The sequence below is a fragment of the Erythranthe guttata genome, chromosome 9, assembly GCF_056151865.1.
Source record: "Erythranthe guttata isolate IM_541 chromosome 9, IM_541, whole genome shotgun sequence".
Classification (NCBI taxonomy): domain Eukaryota; kingdom Viridiplantae; phylum Streptophyta; class Magnoliopsida; order Lamiales; family Phrymaceae; genus Erythranthe; species Erythranthe guttata.
Genome location: NC_142541.1, coordinates 11,934,009 through 11,957,088, shown reverse-complemented (window position 1 = coordinate 11,957,088; position 23,080 = coordinate 11,934,009). Strand labels below are relative to the sequence as shown.

Here is a 23,080-nt window from a genome sequence, read left to right as displayed (position 1 = left end):
GCAACAATCATTAAAAAGAATGCTAATTTAATTTTCTAGATTAAAAATAATGAGAACATTCACATTAGTTGAGCAAACAAAAATTCACTGCATAAATTCTCACTTCAAAATCTATGCCAACTTTGTCAGAATATAGTGGATGAACGAACGAAAAAAGAAATCGTAGATTTGTGTTGCATATTCAAGAAACAATAATGACCTTGGAGCTATCAATATATTCACAAACTTAAACCCTAATAATATAAATAATAAGTTCGCATAATTACATGAGCCTAACATGAATGTTTGTAGATGTACAACATGTTGCCAAGCATGTGGTGTATGATGTGAGATGATGATGGTTTCTTCTCTTCTTTACTGAATTTTTCCCGTTTAATGTCTTAGAATTGCTGAGTAGCTTCAAATAATTGTCTAGAGAAAACAAAAAATGCATTAATCTTAAAATAGGGATGCAACATCTCGAACAAATTAAAATATAGCAACAAAGTCTTGTAAGTTATAAAACTTAAATTTTATAAATAAATTATAGAGAAAAAAAGCTTTGAACTAACATAAGCACATAATAAATATTTTCTGACATAATTCTTTTTCCTTCTATCGAATTGCGTGAGTAGCTCGCTCCAACCACAAATTATTGTTGATACGAACAGGCTTGCTGCAAAAGAAATTTACAATATGTCAAACACAAATGCAAAAATAAATAAATAAACGGCATAACACAGTTATTAAATAAACGAAGAAGAAGACGTACAAAATTTTAAATGAGAAAGAAGAAGAAGCTTGGCAAAAAAAAGGTGATTTTTGGTGAAGTTCTCATGAGTTTAAATAGAAGAATGAAATTGGTAGGGGTTGAGATCATGGTGTGATAACTTCTACCATGATGAATTAGTGGGGGGTTTAGTGGATGGTTAGAGTGGAGTAGAAAAATAAAAAAATATAAATATAAATAATTAAAAACATACTTACGTTATATTTAAATATAGGAGTTAGTGATTAAATTATAAATTAATTAATGGTTAAATTAGATATTTATTAATTTACAAAATTAACTATAAGTTTAGGTTTAGGTTTTAGTTCAAAATATCTTCGTTTTATATATAAGATTATTATCGGTTGTAACAGATTGCTTGATAAGACGTTATTATGTTGCAAGTAATTAAATACTTAAAAACAGATAAAAAGAACACAAGAATTTATTGTGGTTTAGACACAAATGTGCCACATCCACGAGGACTTGCAAACACGATTGCACTAGTTCAATGTACATTAATAGAACTTAATAAAAATAATAAAGACTACCGCTTTAATATTTACGTCGTTCTTGTACACAACTCGAACTTCGCATTTTCTCCACAGCAGCTCCTCTCCGCGAACCTTGAACCTTGAACTCCCTTGAGAAACGCGGATGATCTCTCCTGAGATCTATACATCAACTCGTTATATGTTGGCACACAACAACGAGGGCACATTATTGCTTTTACAGACTGCCCTAGCACAGTTTCAATATGATGAGAGGTTTTTCTCCAAAAAGTGCGCAAGGTTCTTCAACATCTTGATAGGCTTATATAGCCACGAAAATAACCTCTAAGACCTAAATTGAACCTATAGAAATCGAATTAACTAGGTAATAGAATCATGGTGGATTTCTACTCATATTCTAGATAAGTACAAAAGATACCTAACTAGAATATAATACATGGAACTAAATCTAAGTCTTAATAAAAATTACAAATATAGGACTCTAATTAATTCCAAAGCAAACACGGAAACAAATCTTTGCCAATCTTTTAATACCAAAGTGCGGCGGATTTCCTCAATTTTCACTAACAGAAATCTGGCGCCAACAAAATTAAACTCAATTCTAATAGGGTTTTTTGTGCATAAGTCCCCAACCAAACATCTTTATTATTCTAGGTTTAGAGACTATATCTCTTTCACCAATAAGCCCATCCCTTTAATATTTATTATAAATAAAGGAAACATTCATGTATATGCCAATATTACCCCCAACTCTTTATACCCAATTCTTAATTGTAACCCCAATTTAATCAATTTTGTCCACAAAAATCCAATTTTGACTTTTTTTTTCAAAAAAAAAATTTTGCCGCCGGATTCCGGCGTTGACTTTTCGATTTTTTTTTTCCGGATTTTTTCGCCGGTTTCCGGCGTTGACCGGCGGTCTTCGGCGTTGATTTTTGGTGTGTTTTTTTTTTTTTTTTTTACGTCCGCCGCTAAACGTTGACCGTAATTGTGTTGTCACTGACAGTAAACTAACGTAATTATACTGTCAATGACAGTTAATTAACGTAATTGTACTGCCGTTGACAATACATTTATGTAATTGTTCTGCCGTTGACAGTAAATTAACGTAATATTATTATTTTTTATTTTTTGTAATTTTTTTTATTTTGTTTGATTTGTTGAGAAGTCAACGTACTGTCGTTGATAGTAAAATAACTGTAAACACAATAATATTACTGTAAAAAACATCAATATTATTATTTTTTTGGGTTTTTTGTTTTGTTTGAGTTATTCACGGAGTAACGTAATAATATTACTGTATATTATTGTAATATTACTGTAAACACAATAATATTACTGTGGTTGACGTGAATATTATTGTTGTTATAGTAATATTGTTGTCAACCACATCAATATTATTATTTTGTTTTGATTTGTTTGTTTGTTTGAGTTATTCACGGAGTAACGTAATAATGTTATTGTCTATTATTGTAATATTACTGTGGTTGACGGTAATATTACTGTTGTTATAGTAATATTACTGTCACACACAATAATATTAATTCTTTTGGCTTTTTATTATGTTTACATTTGTTAAACAGTCAACATAGTAATTTTACTCTATTACTCAATAATAATGAGTTTTGTTGTGTTAATATTATTGTGCTAGAGATTAATATAGCAATATTACTGTGTTAAACTGTAGTTTAGTTAATTTTATTGTGCTTAACAGTAATATGGTTAATATTACTGTCAATCACAGCAATATTGATGTTTAAATGAAAAAAAAATGTTACAGACAGAAGAAGAATTTTTTTTTTTGAAAAAGTCAACGCCGGAAACCGGCGAAAAAATCCGGAAGAATTTTTTTTTTTTTGAAAAGTCAACGCCGGAATCCGGCGGGAAAAAAAAATTTGAATTTAAAAAAAAAAAAAACAAGTTTTGGGTCAAAATTGAATAATTTGTGAAATTTGGGGTCAAATTGAGGTTAAATTAAGTTAAGGATGAAATTGGAGCATATTAAAGTATGAGGGGTTATTTTAGTCTTTTACAAAAATCTGGACCATGTGTGAACTTATTGGTAAATGAGTTTTTTGTCTGGATCTCTTTATGAATAGGGTCCATTAGATATAACCCCCTTAGTCTTACAAATATTAGGTGTAGATCCAAACTCAAATTTGCCATTTTGATAAAAACCCATATTTTACTAAATTCCATCAATACCCTCAATCAAATCCCACAAATCCCGTTACTTTACCTTTTGAAATTATATCAAATCTCTCTCTATTTTCCAGTTAAAACACTATCCCCACAAACCCACTACCAAAATCTGCAAACGTCCCAAAGAAAACCAGAAATTTATACACCGGCGATTGACGATTTTCCCGCCGGGTTCGTCGCTTCCACCTCCGACCGCCGCCACCTCCATCACCGTTGTCGCCGGTGGCCACCGACGATAACAACGATATTGGCCATAAGCAACACCTCCACCACCGCCTAGTCCTCCACCACCATAACATCCGACCACCTCCACCTCCAAGACCGCCAAAAACGACCAAGACCTCCGCCGCTCCCGCCTCCAAGGTCGTAACAATTAATTAGGAGTGATATCGTCGTTGGCCGTCGTCGCCGCCGCCGTCACTGCTCCAATCTAGGGTTACTCAAATCTAGGATTACTCAAATCTAGGGTTTTGATAATTCTTCGGCCCATAGTTGATTAACGAGATGCATAGTCGAATTACATCTGTATTAATAGACTATCCCATATCATTTAATAGACTATCCCACTGATATAATTTGACTATGGATCTCGTTAATCGACTATGGGCCGAAGAATCATCAAAACCCTAGATTTGAGAAGTGACGGCGGCGGATTTGTGTTTTAAAATTACGTTAACTATCTCATATCATTTAATAGACTATCCCATATATCTAATTCGACTATGGGTTTAGCTATTTGACTATTGGGCCGAAGAATCAACAAAATCCTAGATCTGATAAGTGATGGCGACGGATTTGTGTTTTAATATTGTTAGACTATCCCATATCATGTAATAGACTATCTCATTGATCTAATTCGACTATGGATCTCGTTAATCGACTATGGATCCCGTATTATTCAACCACATAGTATATTAATAATTTCAATATAGTACATTAATCTACTATGATAGTATATTACGGTTATAGTAGTGATATGAAATTGTGTTACAAACAATATACCACTGAAATGACAAGAACATTGAGATCAAAACCAACGTAAAGTATTCCAACATAACCAATAAAATAGTACATTAATAATCTCATAATTTCAATCTAGGGTTTTGATAAAATACTTAAAACACATCATAACACAATCAAACCAATATGTCGAGTTAAAAAACTCTAGTACATTAATAATCTCATAATAGTATAATAAAATGATAATGGTAGTATCATACGGTATTCATAATAGTATACTACTGTATTACAACGGTTTAACACTTAACCGAAGTTACCGAGCCATTACATCGTAAACACGACATTAATGAAACATATCAAATCTTAGGGTGGTTTGGAAAATAACAACCATCGGAATCATTTGAATTCATTGAGTTTATGTCCTCGTCGCTATCATCAGGAATGCAGTCGACTTCTTCTTCGAACAACTGCACAAAGCATGCATTCAATGCCTCACTTCCAGTGGCATCAACGGCTCCAACTAGTTCACCCCCACCCCCTGTTCCATCATCATCAGAAATAACAACTTCAGCATCATATGAACCTAAAATCATGAAACGAACTTAAAAATGCTGAATACTAAAAATGATTAAATAGACTGCAAATACATTTGAATGACAATAAATTAACATCATCAAAAATAAACTTGAAAATGCATAACCCATACAATCAGTTAAAAAAACTGCGAAAATGTATTTTAATGTACTACCGAGCACACTAAAATCAAATGTTATAAGCAAATAAACCAACTATCACTCGATTATTGCGTAAACCAACTACGACATTCATATAAAACAACTCTGGTCCGACTGCGTGAACCATCATCTGCCAACTCTGTGAATCCTCTTCCAAACAAACATCATCAGCCAAAATAAGGATGTATATGTGACGACGTAATTTTTTTAAGAAACGATCTACTTTACTACCAATATAATCAACGTATCAACACAAATCTTAAAATGTCTACCCACCATAACACAACAACCCCCGCACAAAAAAACAGCGAAAATAAAAACGAAAAAAAAAGTTCATACCCGCTTAACGACGGACAACGATGAACGCTCAGATCCGAACCTACCTCCACGCCGGTGAAAACTTCTTCAAAGCCGATGGAAACAATGAATCGATGGAGAACTTCTTCAAAACCGATTGTACACGTTGTGATAATAAATACAGCGAAATTAAAAACGAAAAAAAAAAAAAACGAAAAAAAACACATTCATACCCGCTTAACGACGGACAACGATGAACGCTCAAATCCGAACCTATTCCCACGCCGGTGAAAAAATCTTCAAATCCGATGGAAAACGATGAAACGCTGGAGAAATTCTTCAAAACCGATTGTACAAGATTTGATAGAAACCGCCAATATACTCACGTAATTTTATTCCGTGATTTTAGGCAACGTATCAGCAATCTCATATCACGTAGTTAAGGAAATAAATGCCGTTAAAAAATAAAACAGGGGTATTAAAGGGAAATTACATAATATATTTTGCCAAGTTGGCAAATTTGGGTGTATCTCAAAAAGGGAAAAATTAATTGGATCTACCTCATTAGAAAATATAAACAAGGGGGTTATCCCTAATAAACCTTATGAATAAGTACCCATTGATGGGCTTATTTGTAATGACCCCATTCTAATACATCTAGTCATTTAGGAAACTAGCCAATTTATAGAATCATCGTATGTGTTGCCGTCAAATTTCTTACGAGTTTTCAAGAAATCTGCCAAGATATGAGATAAAGATTGGCAAAGATTGATTTCTATGTTATTATTTTGGGAATCATTAAAGTCCATATTTTTATAGTTTTAATTATTTTGGACTTTATTCTATTTCCATATATTTGATTTAGATTAGGCATCTTTGTACTTATCTAAATTTAGTGTAGAAAGCGTATATAATTATATTTTCTTGCGTTCGATTTTTTAAGGTTTAAGCTAGCTAGGGTCTGTAGAGCTTATCTCGTGCCGATATAATCCTAACAAACCAATAAACAACATTGACGTTTTTATTGAAGAAAAATACATCAATGCAGTGAGCTTTGTTAGGGCATTATGTGGAGCAGTACTGTGTCATTGTTGTTGTTGTGACCACATATACAAATTCGCTGTAAAGATATCGGGAGAGGTCATCCGTCATCTAAAGAGAGTTCAACCTTGAAGAAAGTCCAAGAAAGTGAGGATAAAGGAGTTGCATAAAGAATCAAGACGTTAGAGCTGTGTATAAGAACACCATATGATATAACAATGGATTTTTTTTAAATATTTTAATAAGTCATATTAATGTACACTGCAAATTTGAACTAGTGAAATATTATTTGCAGGTCATCGTGAATGTTGGTACTCTAGTGATTTGCATTTTGCTTCCCTAATACCCCAGTTGATAATGATGTGATTGACTGTGTTCTATTTCTTGAGTGTTCAGAGATTATGGCAATAGAATAGGTATGAATCATTCATGAGATACCTGTTAAGGCGAAAACGGCCCCCGAACTAGAATTGAAACAATTACCGGATTATCTTTGTCAGGCTTTTCTCTGAGCAGATAAGACCTATCCGGTGATAATTTCTTCCGGTTTGAGTGAGGCTGAAAATGAAACACTCTTGAAAGTCCTTAGAGAATGTAGGTCGGCTATAGGGTGGTCCATAGAGAATATTAAGGGAATTAACCCGTCTGTTGTCCAACACAAAATTTTGATGGAAGACGTCTATAAACCAAGAGTCTAACCGCAGAGGCGTTTAAAGCCGTCAATGAAATAGGTAGTAAAAAATAAAGTCTTAAAACTTGTAGGCGCCCGTATGATATATGCAATTTCGAATAATGCGTGGGTAAGTCCGGTACAGCTTGTGCATAAGAGAGGGGGGATGGCAATAATTATCACTGATAAAAATGAACTTACTCCTTCTAGGACAGACACTTGGTGCTTGTTTGTCTTGATTATCGTTTATTGAATGTTGCCTCTAGAAAATACCATTTCCCCCTCCTATTTATCGAACAAATACACCCAACATTTTCTACTAAAATCATCTGTAAAAGTTAGGTAGTACTTCTTACCACTGTTAGAGATGGGATTTATAGGACCTCCTATATCCGAGTGCACGAGCTGAAGGACGTGTGTAGATTTCCACGAATTCCTTTGTGGAAAAGGTTCTCTGTGTTGCTTTCCGGCCATACATTCTTTACAAACTGATGAAGGCTCCGTCAAATGAGGTAATCCGGTAACCATTTGTCTTTGTTGTAGAGTCTTTAAGCCGCTGAAGCTTAAATGGCCATATCTACAATGCCACAACCAATTATTATCCACTGTAGAGGACTGGAAGCATTTTTTAGAAGATGGTGGTTTCCTGGCATATATAGGAAACATTTTATTTTCCGCCATACCAACTTGAATTATAAGCCAACGTTCAGGGTGATGAATCGAACATTTATCCTTGTGCATAAGGACAGAAAGCCCTTTCTCCTGAAGTTGACCAACACTAATCAAGTTGCTGGAGAGATCGGGTACGTAGAACACATTCGTGAATCGATACATTGCACCATTCACCTCCATCTTGATATCGCCTTTACCCTTAACACATAAGCTTAAGTTGTTTCCGAGTTTAACTTTCTCCGTAAAGTTCTCATCTAAGTTGGAGAAGTATGCTCTTTCATTGGTCATATGGTTACTACAACCCGAGTCAAGATACCACACTTGTTTACCATACTCAGTAGGTGTAAATGTTACTTTCTCCTTATTCTCGAAGCAGGTCATTAGTAGCATCTCATCCTCAGCCTCTGCAAATTCGCTTTAATATTTTTCGGACACTCACTCTGGTAGTGGCCCATTTCATGACAATTGTAGCATTCCACTCTAGATTTGTCAAAACTACCCCAGCCTCTACCTCGACCTCGGCCTCGCCCTCTTGAACCTCCATAACTGCCACGGCCTCGGCCATTTCCAGGAAAGTATGACTCATGACTGACTCTCAATGCTTGTTCCTCCATAGCATGACCAACAATTCGTTGTTCATGCACGAGCAAACTACTTTGCAACTCATCAATTGATAAATCATCGATTTCATTAGACTCTTCAATTGAGCATACAACGTAATCAAACTTTGTTGTCATAGATCTGAGAATTTTTTCAATAATAACAACATCGCCCATCTTTTCTCCATGAATCCTCATCTTATTGGTCACAAGTAGTGTTCTAGCAAAATAATCGTTAAAAGACTCACCTGCCTTCATCTGTAACATTTCAAACTCTTTGCGAAGAGCTTGTAGTTGTGCCCGTTTCACCCTCGCAGTGCCCTGGTATTTCTTTTTCATTGAATCCCATATGTCCTTGGAAGTCTCCTTATTCAGAATTGTTTCAAGCACTGCCCGATCTATGGCTTGGAACAAGTAATTTTTAGTTTTTAGATCTTTCAGCTTCTGATCTTCTACGCCCTTGAGTTGCGTCTCAGTGAGGGCGGTGCCTTCTGGGGAATGAGTGATCCCATTCTCAACGAGACTCCAATATTCCTTCCATCTCAAGAATTTCTCCATTAACATGGCCCAGTGGTCATAGTGGCCATCAAATCTGGGAATTGATGGTTGAATGAAACTTCCTCCTTCTGTTGCCATGAGAGCTTATTGCAATAAGCTTCTTAATAACCAGGCCCCTATTTCAGGGCTCTGATGCCAGATGTTAATTTAGGTTAAGTATTTGGAAGAAAAACGTATGAATATTGGGGGAGAAAAAGCTTGTTTATTGAAATAAGAAAACCATGGCTATATAGCCTTACAAAAGCTGCTATTTATCCTAATAAATAAATGGCTTAATAAAATAACAATTATTGGCTTTTACAAATTTGCCAAATAAAATTCGAGAAACCATTTATGAAATAAGTTTATATACAGGAGGGATTTCGCCTTGTTTGTACAAATTTATATATACGGTCTTGAAATTAAAGAAAATAAGTGAGTTGATAAGAGTAAAACTTAAAATTACCCCTAATAATATGAATGGAATTACATACGAGGGTTTTGAGCTAATAATTTAATTGTCCCCAAAAATACCTACACTATCGATTCAAAAGAAAATATATATATATAAAAAAAAAAAAAAAAAAAAAAAAAAAAGGTTTCACTTCAAAACATAAACTTGAGTAGAGTTGAGAGAGTTGGCAACAGCGGCAGCAAATCGAATTAATGGGAAAGAAAACGAAGAAAGCGGGTAAAGGAAAGGAGAAAACCGAAAAGAAAACCGCCAAAGCTGAGGAGAAAAGGTCCCGCCGCGACTCCAAGAAACTCTCTCCCGAGGACGATATTGATGCTATTTTGGTATTTTTTCATTATTACATTTTTCCGATGATTATTCAATTTTATTAGAGTTATCGAATTAGGGTTTTAATTGGGGATTATTGTGTAGTCTGGCAAAAATAGAAATAAAAATGGAGTCTTTGGATTGAATATTGTTTTGGAATTGATTTTTTGTTGGCGGCATATGTTATTGTTGCATGGAGTTGAATATACAAAAAGAGGAAGCAAAAAAGAAGGAGATACACATTGAAGATAATGTTCCTGCCCCGTCTCCGAGATCGAATTGTTCGGTAGAAATCTGAACTTACTTTCGTGGTGCTTTATTTTGTGTTAAGATTGATAGCTAATTGAGTTTTGTTGTTTCATCTTTGTGTAGCTAACGATCAATCCGTTGAAAGAGACGGAATTGATTCTCTATGGAGGTGAATTTTACAATGGGAACAAGGTTAGTTTCTTCGTTGTGGTTTTTTTTAATGTGTTATGTATAATATAATTTATGTAATAACAATTCACAAAAACTTAATAATTCACAAAAACTTTGAGATGGAAAACAGCTACATAAGTTAGATATCTAAGTCGGTTCGGTTTCTTCTATTTCATTTTCTAGTGTAAAACAAGAATTGGTGTCAATACGTATTAAAGTGCGCCACAACCGAAATGTAATACGTCCTATTTGAAGGAAAATGAAATGGGGAAAATAATATCGTTCATTTTCGTTGCAACTAATGTGTCTGATACCAAAATTGTTTGTGCAGACATTTGTATATGGTGACCTGTACCGGTACGACGTGGAAAAGCAAGAGTGGAAGTTGGTTTCGAGCCCTAATAGCCCGCCTCCTCGGAGCGCTCATCAGGCTGTTTCATGGAAGAATTATCTCTATATTTATGGTATATAACATAGACTGCATTTAGACTCGGGTTATTGTACGGGATACATGACAATGATTTAATTTTTTATTTTTTTTGCGTGCAATCAGGTGGTGAATTTACATCTCCGAATCAAGAGCGATTTCACCACTACAAGGTAGTGATTCTTAGGGAATGACTACGAGTGAAGGTTGTGCAAAGTCGAGATTTTTAATTTTGAATGTGCGTGTTTGTAGGATTTCTGGATGCTGGATTTGAAAACAAATCAGTGGGAGCAACTGAATTATAAAGGTTGTCCTAGTCCACGTTCGGGTCATAGGATGGTAAGTCGGAGCTTTTCGAAATTATTTGCACGTTTTTAGGGAATATTTATATGATAAAATAACGCATTTTGTATGTCGAATCTTATTATTTTTCAGGTTCTATACAAGCACAAAATCATAATATTCGGAGGCTTCTACGACACTCTTAGAGAAGTGAGGTAGTTTTCTCGTTCCTTGTTACTACGTAACACAAATTTCGTTTCAAAATTTCAACTTGTTTGTGAAACAAGTTGGTATTCGACCATCTAAGAATTTCAACCGATGCAGGTATTTCAATGATCTGCATGTATTTGACCTGGACCAGTATAAGGTATGGTACAACAACGAGGGTAATATTGCCGTTCGTTTCGAAAATTTACTGATGAATATTTCTTCGATTTCAGAATGTTAAGTGTAACAAATAGTATCGTTCATTGTAGTGGCAAGAGATAAAACCTACTCCTGGATGCCTGTGGCCGAGTCCTCGAAGCGGTTTCCAATTTGTCGTTTACCAAGATACGGTCAGTGCATCAACCTTATTTTTATTGCTGAACTTTTTTTGCAATCTCGGAATAAATGTTAATTATATCAAATTAAATCATCTCAGATTTATTTATATGGTGGTTATTCGAAAGAGGTCACGTCATCAGATAAAAAAGTCTCTGAGAAAGGAATTGTTTATTCAGACATGTGGTCCCTCGATCCCAGAACTTGGGAATGGAATAAGGTACTTTAGTGTCTTTATCTTGTTATATACTGTGTGGAAACGTAATATTTGCCTCACTATCATGATTGTAATCGATAACTCTAATTTTTCGTTTTTACATTCTCTAACATCTTCAGACAAGAAAATTATATTCAGGGGAATGGTGTTGGTATTCTAGCTATATTTCGTGTTATATTATAGTGGCTGGATTCAGTCTCAATTGTTAAATTACAAATGCACCCTTATGGTTGCATGTTCTCGAAATACTTGTTTTGGAAGTTGGAAAGATTGAGTTTTATAGATGCACGAATTACAAAATACGAGCCGCCTTCGCTCGAAGAATCTTAAACTACTTTTTCTAATTCCTTATGCCCGATTTTTTTTTTAATCTACAATCCGTTTAACCGTGGTATGTGTGTTAAGGTTAAGAAGAGTGGGATGCCACCTGGAGGTCGTGCTGGTTTCTCAATGTGTATCCATAAAAAGAGGGCATTGCTCTTCGGAGGAGTTGTCGATATGGAAATGGAAGGTCACAATTGTTCTTAAATAATTCTGCCTCTCTTCTTTTTTTTTTTTTTTTTTTTTTTTCGTGTCCTCTAACTGAAACAGCTCCTTTACTTTTACGGGAAAATCAATTATCTGCTGTTCACATTTTCAGATTTACCCAGAATGATTTTAGATCTCGATAGTAAAATGTTGCATTTTGAACTGGCCCCTGAATTATTTATAACATTTAAGATCTTCGATTTCAGATTCAAGAATAAATTTTGCTGAATATACGACGTTATGATATAATGAAGGAAGTGATAATGAAACTGCATTCTTGGTTTTTTTTTTTTTTTTTTTTTTTTTTTAATTTACGTTCATCCTCATTTTTCCTTCTTATGGTGATCAAAGAACTCTGTATTCAGAGGACTCGTTTAGTTGTTAAGATAAGTCATGAGTAATTAAATAACTAGGTCTTGTTTGATGTTTGGTTAGTGCAATAATTTTTTAGGTCGAGCCTCTATTATGAAAAAATTTGGAACTGTGGTTTTATAAGTCACAAGATTGAACAATGATTATCTTGGATTATCTTATCCTGTGAAGCAAGCGAGGCCTAAGGGGACCGACTGGCTACATTTTGCTCGTATGCTCTGTTGAGTTTGTGCTCTTTCTGTATTACAAAATCCTGATATCAAGTTTCTGCACAGGTGACGTAATGATGAGCTTGTTCTTGAATGAAATTTACGGCTTCCAATTAGACAATCATCGCTGGTAAAAAATTCACCTTTCTGCATGCTTTTGTGTTACTTTCATTTAATTATGGCTTTAAATATCTCTGCTTATCCGCACTTAATTTTTCGTTTTCGTGTGTGAGTTAACTGCCATAGAAGTGGCTAAGTAGTTGTAATTCTTATGTTTGAAAAAGGTATCCGTTGGAGTTGCGAAAGGAGAAGGCGACAAAAGATAAGGTATTATTCTTTTCAGCATTTTTTATTTCATGAATAATATATCTGGATATATATACATTTAACCTTTTTTCGTCACGTTTTTAAATGATTTTTCAGTTAAAGAAGAATTCCGATGGGAGGGCCAACGATATGGATATTGATAGCAAGATTAAAGTGTCGGAAAGGGAAAACATCGTATCATCCGATGAAGATGAAAATTCTGATTCTGATGAAACTGAAATGGCCGGCGGCGTGAAAAATATATCCGTTAATTTGAACAAAAATGTAAAAATTACCGACGGAGAACAAGTTTCTAAGCCTACCAAGAAATTCGCCATGCAGAATTCTGTTTTACCGGAGGTTTGTTTATTTTAAGGTTTTTACGAAAGTTGTTTGAAAATTAGTTTGTGGTTTATGGATCGGTTGACTGACACTTGTATAATTTTGCAGATTGTGAAACCTTGTGGAAGAATTAATTCTTGCATGGTTGTTGGAAAAGATACGTTATATATTTATGGGGGCATGATGGAAATTAAAGATCGAGAGATTACACTCGACGATTTATATGCACTTAACCTTAACAAACTCGACGAATGGAAGTGCATCATTGAGGTTTCTTTATCTCTCTCTCACTTTTTTTTCTTTATTTATTTATTTATTTATTTTACCTTCCCCCTGAAGTAAGGTCTATTTACAAAAAACCCCCTCATTTTCCAATAATTACATCCATCCCCTTGAAACACCCTTTTGTAGGGGGTGAATGTAAGAAATCTACAAATTACAGGGGGTCGGTTGTAAATTCTCAAACAAAAGGGGTTTTTTTGTAATTAAACTTTACCTCAGGGAGGTGGTTGTAATTTACCTTTTTACTTTTAATAATGGCGTTTATACCTTATTTCTCGTTTCGTGTGAATTAGATTGAATTTTATATTTTAAATATTAAACAGGCAACTGAAACGGAATGGGTTGAAGCATCAGATGAAGAAGACGAAGAAGAAGATGACGAAGATGATGATAGTGAAAATGAAGACAGTGAAGCTGAAGATGACAGTGAAGAATCCGGCGATGAAGATTGCAATATGGAGGTGCTTCACTTATCATTAAAAATATATAATTAATAAAAAAAAGAAAATATGTTTGTTGACCAAAAATCATTTCTTCGTCTGTGAAGGTTTCGAATGGTGGTGCTAAATCGGTCGGAATGGGGGATGCTGTAGCTATAATAAAGGGTGAAGGAAAAACCCTACGAAGGAAGGAGAAACGAGCCAGGATTGACCAAATTAGAGCGAGCCTCGGTCTTTCTGATTCACAGAGAACCCCTACGGTAAGAATTTTCCAACTGGGTTTGATTTTTCTTTTCTTTTTTTTTTGGGTAAGTTACAACCACCCCTGTGGTATGGTCAAATTATGAAAAAGCCCCTCTTGTTTGGATAATTACATCTACCCTTCAACTATGAATTTTCTTACACCTCCACTCTTGTGGTGTCAAATTCAACATAATCATCTAGATTCCGTGGAATGTGCTCTAGTTTGTACTCGTTTTGTGTAAAAATACAGTTTCTGATGCACCACAATCTTGATGCACACAATCTGATATATACAAGTCAAAAAACACATCTTATGATCATCTTGCTTCAAAATGTGGAGTTCGAATGGGATAAAACGGGTACAAAAGTGATAATATTCCATATAATCAGGAAGATTCCACTAAATTTGAAACCACTAGGGTGGACGTGTAAGAAAATTTATAGTTGAGGGGTTGTTGTAATTACCCAAACAGGAGGGGGTTTTTCGTAATTTTACCATACCTCAAGGGGTTGGTTCTAATTTACCCCTTTTTTTGGTCTCTTCTTTGAGTGACTAATTTGTTCTTCAACTTTATTTACAAAGCCCGGAGAATCGCTGAAGGACTTCTACAAACGAACTAATATGTACTGGCAAATGGCAGCATATGAACATACAGAACACACTGGAAAGGTCCGTCTTTTTTTTTTTTTTGAATTCTTCGTTTCTGTTTAGTTCGCCATTCTATATGGTTGCTCCTCCTTATATATTATTTTAGTTTTGTTTCCCTTAGTAAATAGTGCGGCAAAGTTATACGTTTCGTTTGAAGGCTGTCGAGCCATCAAAATAATGTGAAAAGATCGCAAGAAGAATACTAGAGAACACCATATATATATATATATATATATATATATATATATATATATATATATATATATATATATATATATATATATATAATTGGTTGTAGTGTATTACACTGATAATCATAATTTGAAGTCAATGAAGATGACATTGTTTCCAAACCGAGTCGTACGCTGACATAATTATGCCAGAATGACTTCTGAAACACGAGCTTCCTACAAAGATGGATTTCCATTTCATTCGAGGCTTCTAACGTTGTTTACTTGTGTCGCCGCAGGAACTCCGTAAAGATGGATTTGATCTTGCTAAATCTAGGTACAAGGAACTCAAGCCGATACTAGACGAGGTAACATTTCTCTCTCATGCTTTAAGATTCCAATATTGCACTCTAAACACCAAACAAGGTCAAAATAAATAGAGAAGAAATTAAGCCACCGTTGTTTCTTATCGAATAATCAGACGAAACAACGTTGTTCATCGGGTAAATGTGCAAAAAGAATAGGGTTGAGTAAAAATCAAGAATCATTGTTGCTTGTATATATATGTGAAATATATATATAAATTGATGAATTAAACTCATTTTATTACCACTAATTCGAATGTGGATACAATCAGTTGGCTATTTTAGAGGCGGAGCAAAAGGCGGAAGAGGCGGAAGCACCGGAAACCAGCACTTCTAGGAAAAAGGGCAACAAAAAGAACAAGCTTTCTGCAGCCAAGTAATATTAATTATTACCTAGTTGAACCATTCTATTGGGACCAACTTTTGTTATACTTTATTTTTCGGATTTTTTTTTTCCGGGTTTAGTTTTTTATATATGCTTTAGTCAATGTTTTATTTACGGTTGTCAAGAAATATAGTTGAAATTTTGAGAAACTTAGCAACATGGTAAAATGGTTTTGCAAGATTGGTTTGGACTTGGTTGTATGATTATGGTATTGCATTTGGTGTGATTTCCCTAATTTAAGGAGTATTCCAATTATTAGGTGAAGTTTCAATACTCCTTTTTTTTTTTTTTTTTTTTTTTGGACTTTTAATACTTCTTAGGTTGTGTTTTGCAAAAGCTTTTAGAAATAGATTATGAGTTTTTTTTTTCTACGCAAAGGTGGGGTTTGCAAAAGCTTATTTAAAAGCAGAAGTTATGGATTGTGAGTTACGTTAATTTTAAGTGTTCATTTCTAAAAGTTGGGGGTGTTCATAAATTTACTGAAAAATCAACTTAAACAGAAAATATGAGGGTAATGTGTGCTTAACAAACTATAGCTTAAAGTTGTTTATTTTAAGAGAAGTAAAAACATAAGTTAATTTTACAAACACGTAAAAATAGATTATGAGCAAAGAAAAGCTCATAATCTATTTATAAAAGCTTTTGCAAACACCACAATAATCTATTTTTAGGTGTTTACGAAACAAGCTTTTGTTTTTTGCTTATTTTGAAACAACTTGTTTTAATCTATAATTTTAAAAGCAATCATGTATCTGATTTTTCAATTTTAGTTGATTTTTCAGCTAATTTGCAAACACCCCCAAACTTTTAAAAATAAACATTTAATCCCTACTTAATTTACAATCACCAACTTCTGCTTTTAAATAAGCTCTTGCAAACACAACTTAAAAATAACGTAAAATAAAAAGGGTTATTTGAGATAGCCCCCTCATTAGCTTACATAATGTGTGATAAACCCAAGTGTTTTTTTTATTTCTTGAGCATAAGGCATTAGTTCTAACTTCTAAGTTTCATTTGCTATAAACACAAATAATTAGCTTATACCCTTTCAAACTCTAATTAGGGTTTGCTTATCTTGTTTTATTTTGATTATTTTATTTATTTATTTAAAAAATAAATAAATAATGGATTGTTTAAAGTTAACTAATGTCGAGTCAGCTAACTGGACCTCCAACGACCCGCCATTGGGAAAAAAAAAAAGATTTCTACCATTAAAGTTAACTAATGTTGAGTTAGCTAATCGGAGCTCCGATGATCCACCACCGGAAAAAGGAAAAAAGAAAGAAAAAAACGGATTGTTTAAAGTTAACTAATGTTGAAGTTAACTAATGCTGAGTCAGCTAACTGGAGTTCCAACGATCTGCTGCCGAATAGAAAGATTTTTTTTTTTTCTAAACATTAAAACAAATAAAAATCTGACCGGACCAGACCTGGTCCGACTAGACATGGCCACGGGCCGGGTTTGACCCGGACCTGGCCCGGACCCGACCCGGCGACCGCCCCGCCCCGCCCCGCCCCGTTGACCATGGACCCGGACCCGGACCCGAAAATGTATGGGTCGGTTTCGGGTCCCGAGACCCAGCGGGTGGACCCGAGTACCCGTCGGGTCCACCCGAATAAAAAATATTTTTTTTCTCAAATTTTGAAAATGCAACGGCTATAAACCGGACCCGGCCCGGACTCGAACAGGATCCGGTCCGAGAATTCAAAAAATATATATTGTTTTCAATTACAAGGGCTAAAAACTCGGGTCCACCTGGAACCGACCCAGACCCGAACCAGACCCGACCCGAAAATTCAAATTTTAGTGAATTAAGGTTTTGGACCCGAACCCGCTTCCACGCGGGTCGGTTTCGGGTCCCAAAAAAGTAGGACCCGGACCCGGCCCGTGGCAATGTCTAGGTCCGACCAGCCTGGTGCGCGGGTGGGATGGGAGGGGGGGTGGGTTGGGCTTATCTCAAATAGAAATATGTATGGCTATTGTGAGAATTAATGTTTTTGTGAATTTATTTGAAATGAAAGTTAAAAAGTAGATTTATTTATAGTGAAACTTGGATTTATGTGTCTATGTCTAATTCGCCCGAATAAAAAGTAGAAGCAAAGGTGTTAATGCATCTCTCCTTATGTTGATGGGGACACTAATGGATGATCAAACCCACTAAAACACTATTTTCCTTTCGGCAAATGCTTTTGTTTTCTGTTAATCTTAAAAAGTAGTTAACCTTGGAACAATTCCTACACAGCAAGCATGTAATGTTTGAAGTGGGCACAAAAAGATAGAGAAATTTCAACTCAATGGTGAAAAAAGTACACATTTTTAATTTGAGGGTTGAGATAGTCCGGAGAAAAGGCAAGTAAGTAGATTTCATTTTGATTACGCTCAATTCTTTCAAAACTTTCTATCTATATAAGAATAGGAAGTTCGTTCAATCGGATTGAGCCTCAAAAGTCGTTTAATCGGTCCATAATTGGCCGGACCGCTCAAAACGGACCGTAAATCAATTTTAAACTGTCAATTTAGAATATGTTGTGTTTGCATAACAAGCTTTAATTTTCAGCTTCTATGTTATAAAATACCACCAATGTCCTTACTAAGTTAATATTGTTAAAATTTATAGAGATTATTAGTGAGAACACCCAACACATTTGATTATATTAGGATGGATACAACCCATTTTTCAATAATAGTCAAACCGCCTTTAATAATTCAATTAAATAATTTTTTTTTTTAAAATACTATGCATTATACCTAATTTGCCCTTAATACTATATTTTTTTCATATTTGCCCTAATTTTCTCAATCCATTCATCCGGCTCCCACCTTTTCTTTTCTCATTTTCTGTCATCCTCTTTATAGCCCGTTTCCTCCTTTTTCTCTTTGTCTTGACTAAATTCATAGTGCAACAAGAACCACTCCACTGTAGCCTCCACCGCCCACCCCTGAAAATCATAGCATGAGCCAACAACTTTGGGAACACCCTCAAGGATGCGCTCGCAGCGCATCTAAGCTCCCTCAACATTGAAGTCGGAGAATCCGCATCCTTGCCGTCAGATCTTAAGATCTCGCCCCACCACCGCCATCGCTGCAATTCTCAATCTAGTTGTTAAAGACAACACCAAAAACTCAAAATCCCTCCCTACCTCCACCCCTCAACTCCACCGTCGGATCTATTCACTTTGCCGCCGCCACCTCTGGCCCGTCATCACTATCGTTTTGATTTTTTTAATGCTTTTGATGTTGGGTATCTTTTCCAACAATATAGTTGTTTTTGTTATTCTGCTATTTTTATAAAGTTGTTTTCGTTATCCTACTATTTGTTTTAGTTGTTTTCGACATTTTTAGTTGATTTGATTTTTTATAGTTATTTCAATAATATGTAGTAATTTGTCAATTTGGTAAATTAGCTGGAAAAAAAAAAATCGAAATCAAATGGATTTAAAAAAAATGATATGAAAAAAAAAACAATTTTTTTAGTTGATTTTCAAAAAAGTTGTAGTTGATTTCGAAAATATTATAGTTGATTTTGGAAAAACAAAATAAAAAAGTAGCTGAAAAAATATTTGTTTTAGTTATTAAAAAATATTTATAAAAATTATTTAGAAAACTATTTTTTTAAATAAACAAAATGAAAAGAAAAATGAAAATAACAAAGAAATGAATAAGGCATGTGCAGCTAAATATAGGGAAGGGTAAATTTGAGAATAAATAAAAGTTGGACCTATCACTAATAAAAGAAAAGGGATTGGACCCATCATTATTACAACAAGCTAGAGAGAGGTCTCACTAACCACCCCAAAATTATAAGCACAAATGTCCAATGCAAATTTAAACTTGAAAAAGCTAATGAAGAATTATTTTTGAGATTGTAGTTTAAGAGCCTGTTTGGCTAAACTTATTTTAAATAAATGTCAAACTCTTATGTTGATAACGTGTTTTGAGAGCTGATTAGCTGTTACATCTTATTTTTATAATTGATTTTTAAACTGTTTGGATTATGAGTTTGTCTACTATTTTTACTCATTATACGATCTTAATAAAATGCAAATCCTAGTTGTTAGATGAATATAGGCAGAGGTCTTTTGACCCAGAAAATCATATAAATAAAATAAAATAATCAGTACATAGACATAAACATCCTCAATTAATAAGAAAATAAATTACATATATCACTCATGGTCTTCCTCCAATCTCACGTCTCTTTCTCCCTACATCTAATCTCTCATCCATCTCTCCCTATCTATCTTATGTCTCTCTCGTGTTCCTCTCTTTCTTCCGATATTTTTTCTTTTCAATTAGCATCATTCTGATTTTTTTTCTCTTTCCTTTTGAATCCTGTCATAGCTAAAACCTTCAACAAACCATAACCAATTTTTTTCGTTTGTTGTTTCGTTGTGGGACTTGTTTTCTTGTTCTTCCTTTGCTATTTGGAGAAACCGTTTGCTATTTAGAGACCCTGTTTGTTGTTTGTGTTTGCGATTTCAATTGCTCATGTCTGCAATTTATAGTTCTCCCAATGGTTCAAACACGTTTGAGTCTCAGTAAGCAACATTTCTTATAACTAAACTTTTTCACCCTACATAATATTTTTAAATTTTTTTTATACTCTCATACAACCAATTTATTTCCCTAGCAGCGAACAAAGATGTTGGTCTCGAATTATCAAAATTACGTATAAATTTTGAGGTTTGTTGATGCTATGAGTCTGTTTATGTCATAAATTTATTACTTTTTTTTTTTCATTTTGGTTGTTATTATTTGCATTTAGATGATACATATCATATTTTCATTTCGTTGTTGTAATTAGATGATGCTGATTTTTTCTCTTCGCATTGTTGTACTAGAACGGCGAAATCCCTCGCCCCCAGGGCCCCCATCCCTTGCGCCCGACAAGTATTTGATGGAGGAATGTAAATCATGGTGACTCAACGACCCGTTAAGGTAGAGGACCCGGACCTGGTGCCCACAAGGAACCAACCCTCATTGGAGTTGAAATTCCCACACTACGGCTGCCAAGATTCGATCCTAGGACCTTGTACCAACTAACCACATCCGGACCAGTTGAGCTATACCCATGCGGGCTTTCTCTTCACATTGTTGCTTGCATTTGGCGAAGTCATAGGTAGTTTGTTGTTTGCAATTCATAATGCAAATTCTAATTTTTAGTTTGCTATTTGCATTTCACGGAGTCATAGACGGCAGGGGCGAGTCCACCCGTTTGGCAGGGTGGACTCAAGCACACTCTCAATTTATAAATATTCCCATATATTATACCAATATATCTATTCAGTCCACCCAATTTTTATTAATTAATAACCCACTCAAAATCAAAATTAATGCCAAAGAAGCCCCAAATATTGTTAATTAGCCCACCCAAAATTCAAATTAATGCAAAAAAACTCTATTTTTTCTTCTTCTTCTTTTCTTCCCTTCTCTTTTCCATTTTCTGATTTTGTCACAAAAAAAAAAGTCCTAACTTTTTTTTGGGGCACTATCCAGGTACCTCTAAAAATTTAAGCCCATCTTGTACCAAATTCCTAAACTCGCCACTGATAGACCCTACGGTAGTGGTTTTTTTAGAGTCTGGGTCTGTACAATATATATTATATTTCTTCTTTGACGAATCAGTTTTATTTTATTTGGGATGATTGGTTGGACCTAGGGATGGCAGCGGGTTGGTTCTGGGCCGGTTTGCCTAAACCCGAGACCCGACCAATAAAAAATATATAATACCTAGACCCGTCCCATCCCGGTTTAGCTTAAACTCAAACCCGCCCCAACCCATACCCGAATTAAACGGTTGTGACCTTCCAGACCCTCTAGACCCGTTAACATAAAAAAAATTATAATTTTTTAACTTCCATAATATTTTGCCTCTATATTTTTACAAAATAATATAAAAATTAAAATACAATATTTTAAAATACTTCTCCAAGTGATATAAACTGAATAATAAAATTATATAATTAATTATATTTAACTTCTAAGATAACTAAAGTTCAAAAGGCAAGACGGCTAGCGGTGGTCGACAAGTGATAGATTTTAATTATGAGAAATGAGATTAAGAAAATGAAATGGTGAAAAATGGGTAAATGAGAATAGACATGAAGAAAATTGAAAGTTTGATAAATGAAATCATAAATTAATTTTATATATAAATTAATTATAAAATATAATATATTTATACAAGGCGGTTTTGGGTCGGTTCCAATAAGACCCGTAACCCGACCCAAAACCATCATGTTTTAGAAACTTAAACCCATTATCCGACCCAAAATTAATATTTATATTGAGATAGTTGATTATGAAAAATATGAACAAATCTCACATTTCACTCTATATCATATCTACTCTCTCTCTCTCTCTCAATATTTATTTAGAGCGGACTTATAATTGATTGCATTTTCTAATTAATTGTATAATTAATTTTACCTTTTCTTTTTGTTATTTGCATATAAATTACAATTGCAAAATGCAAACTATAACAACATAATGAAGACTAAACATGTGACAATTTTGTTAAAACACTATATAGCATAACAAAAGTCGAATATATTGTTGTTTTAGCAAATTACTGAATTTATAAGAAATTTAAAATTGACAAGCATACCTATACACAAAGTAACTTAAAAATGTGGAATATATTAGAAAATAGTTCATATCAAAATCCAACAAAAATATAATGCGACACATAAAAAAATAAAGTTCTACTAAATAAAATTCAAGAACTGATAAATAAAAGTTTTTTGAAGTTCAATAATTCCATTTTCTGCAGTTTTTCTCACTAGTGATTGTTGCATGCAAATTTACCTTGCAATATACAAGACAAACGTCCCACAATCAACCGAATGTCGATTTTGAATTTTGTGCTACAATATCGGCATTGTAATGTCGATTTTCACCTATAAAATTCGACTGGTACATGTCAACCGCGTCTACGTGGGTTTTTTTTTCTTTCGGAAAACGAAATTCTAGCTAAAAAACACATAAATGCATACCTTCTTGGGTTCTTCCACCGTAAAATCTTCCATTTTGATGTATTCTGACTCCATACTTGCCATCTTTGTAAGGTTTGTTGAGTTTTGAGGGTTTTGAATGCGTAGGTTTTGTGGATTTATATGGAGGAGGAAGGAGAAAAGTTTTGGTGGG

General features: G+C 34.3%; 2 protein-coding genes across 3 annotated transcripts; one reads left to right on the top strand and one right to left on the bottom strand.

Moving 5' to 3' along the window:
- Positions 1-8,127: 8,127 nt before the first annotated feature.
- On the bottom strand, positions 8,128-9,098 carry LOC148768102 (uncharacterized). The gene has a single exon (XM_088822888.1). The coding sequence runs from the start codon at positions 9,069-9,071 to the stop codon at positions 8,217-8,219; it is 855 nt and encodes a 284-aa protein (XP_088679014.1). The 5' UTR covers positions 9,072-9,098; the 3' UTR covers positions 8,128-8,216.
- On the top strand, positions 8,572-16,168 carry LOC105955054 (Galactose oxidase/kelch repeat superfamily protein). 2 transcript variants are annotated; one of them, XM_088822887.1, is made up of 21 exons: positions 8,572-8,714; positions 9,348-9,770; positions 9,953-10,039; positions 10,126-10,194; positions 10,505-10,637; positions 10,727-10,773; positions 10,853-10,939; positions 11,036-11,097; positions 11,207-11,249; positions 11,359-11,439; positions 11,526-11,645; positions 12,048-12,153; positions 12,818-12,881; positions 13,036-13,078; positions 13,175-13,417; positions 13,508-13,669; positions 14,005-14,142; positions 14,229-14,381; positions 14,948-15,034; positions 15,483-15,551; positions 15,821-16,168. In XM_088822887.1, exons 2-21 carry the CDS (start codon positions 9,639-9,641, stop codon positions 15,926-15,928), a joined length of 2,034 nt encoding a protein of 677 aa, XP_088679013.1. In that variant the 5' UTR covers positions 8,572-8,714; positions 9,348-9,638; the 3' UTR covers positions 15,929-16,168. The 2 variants fall into 2 exon arrangements, with proteins under 2 accessions (XP_088679013.1, XP_012834207.2); XM_012978753.2 differs by lacking the exon at positions 8,572-8,714 and having other exon boundaries at positions 9,276-9,770.
- The last annotated feature ends 6,912 nt before the right edge of the window (positions 16,169-23,080 follow it).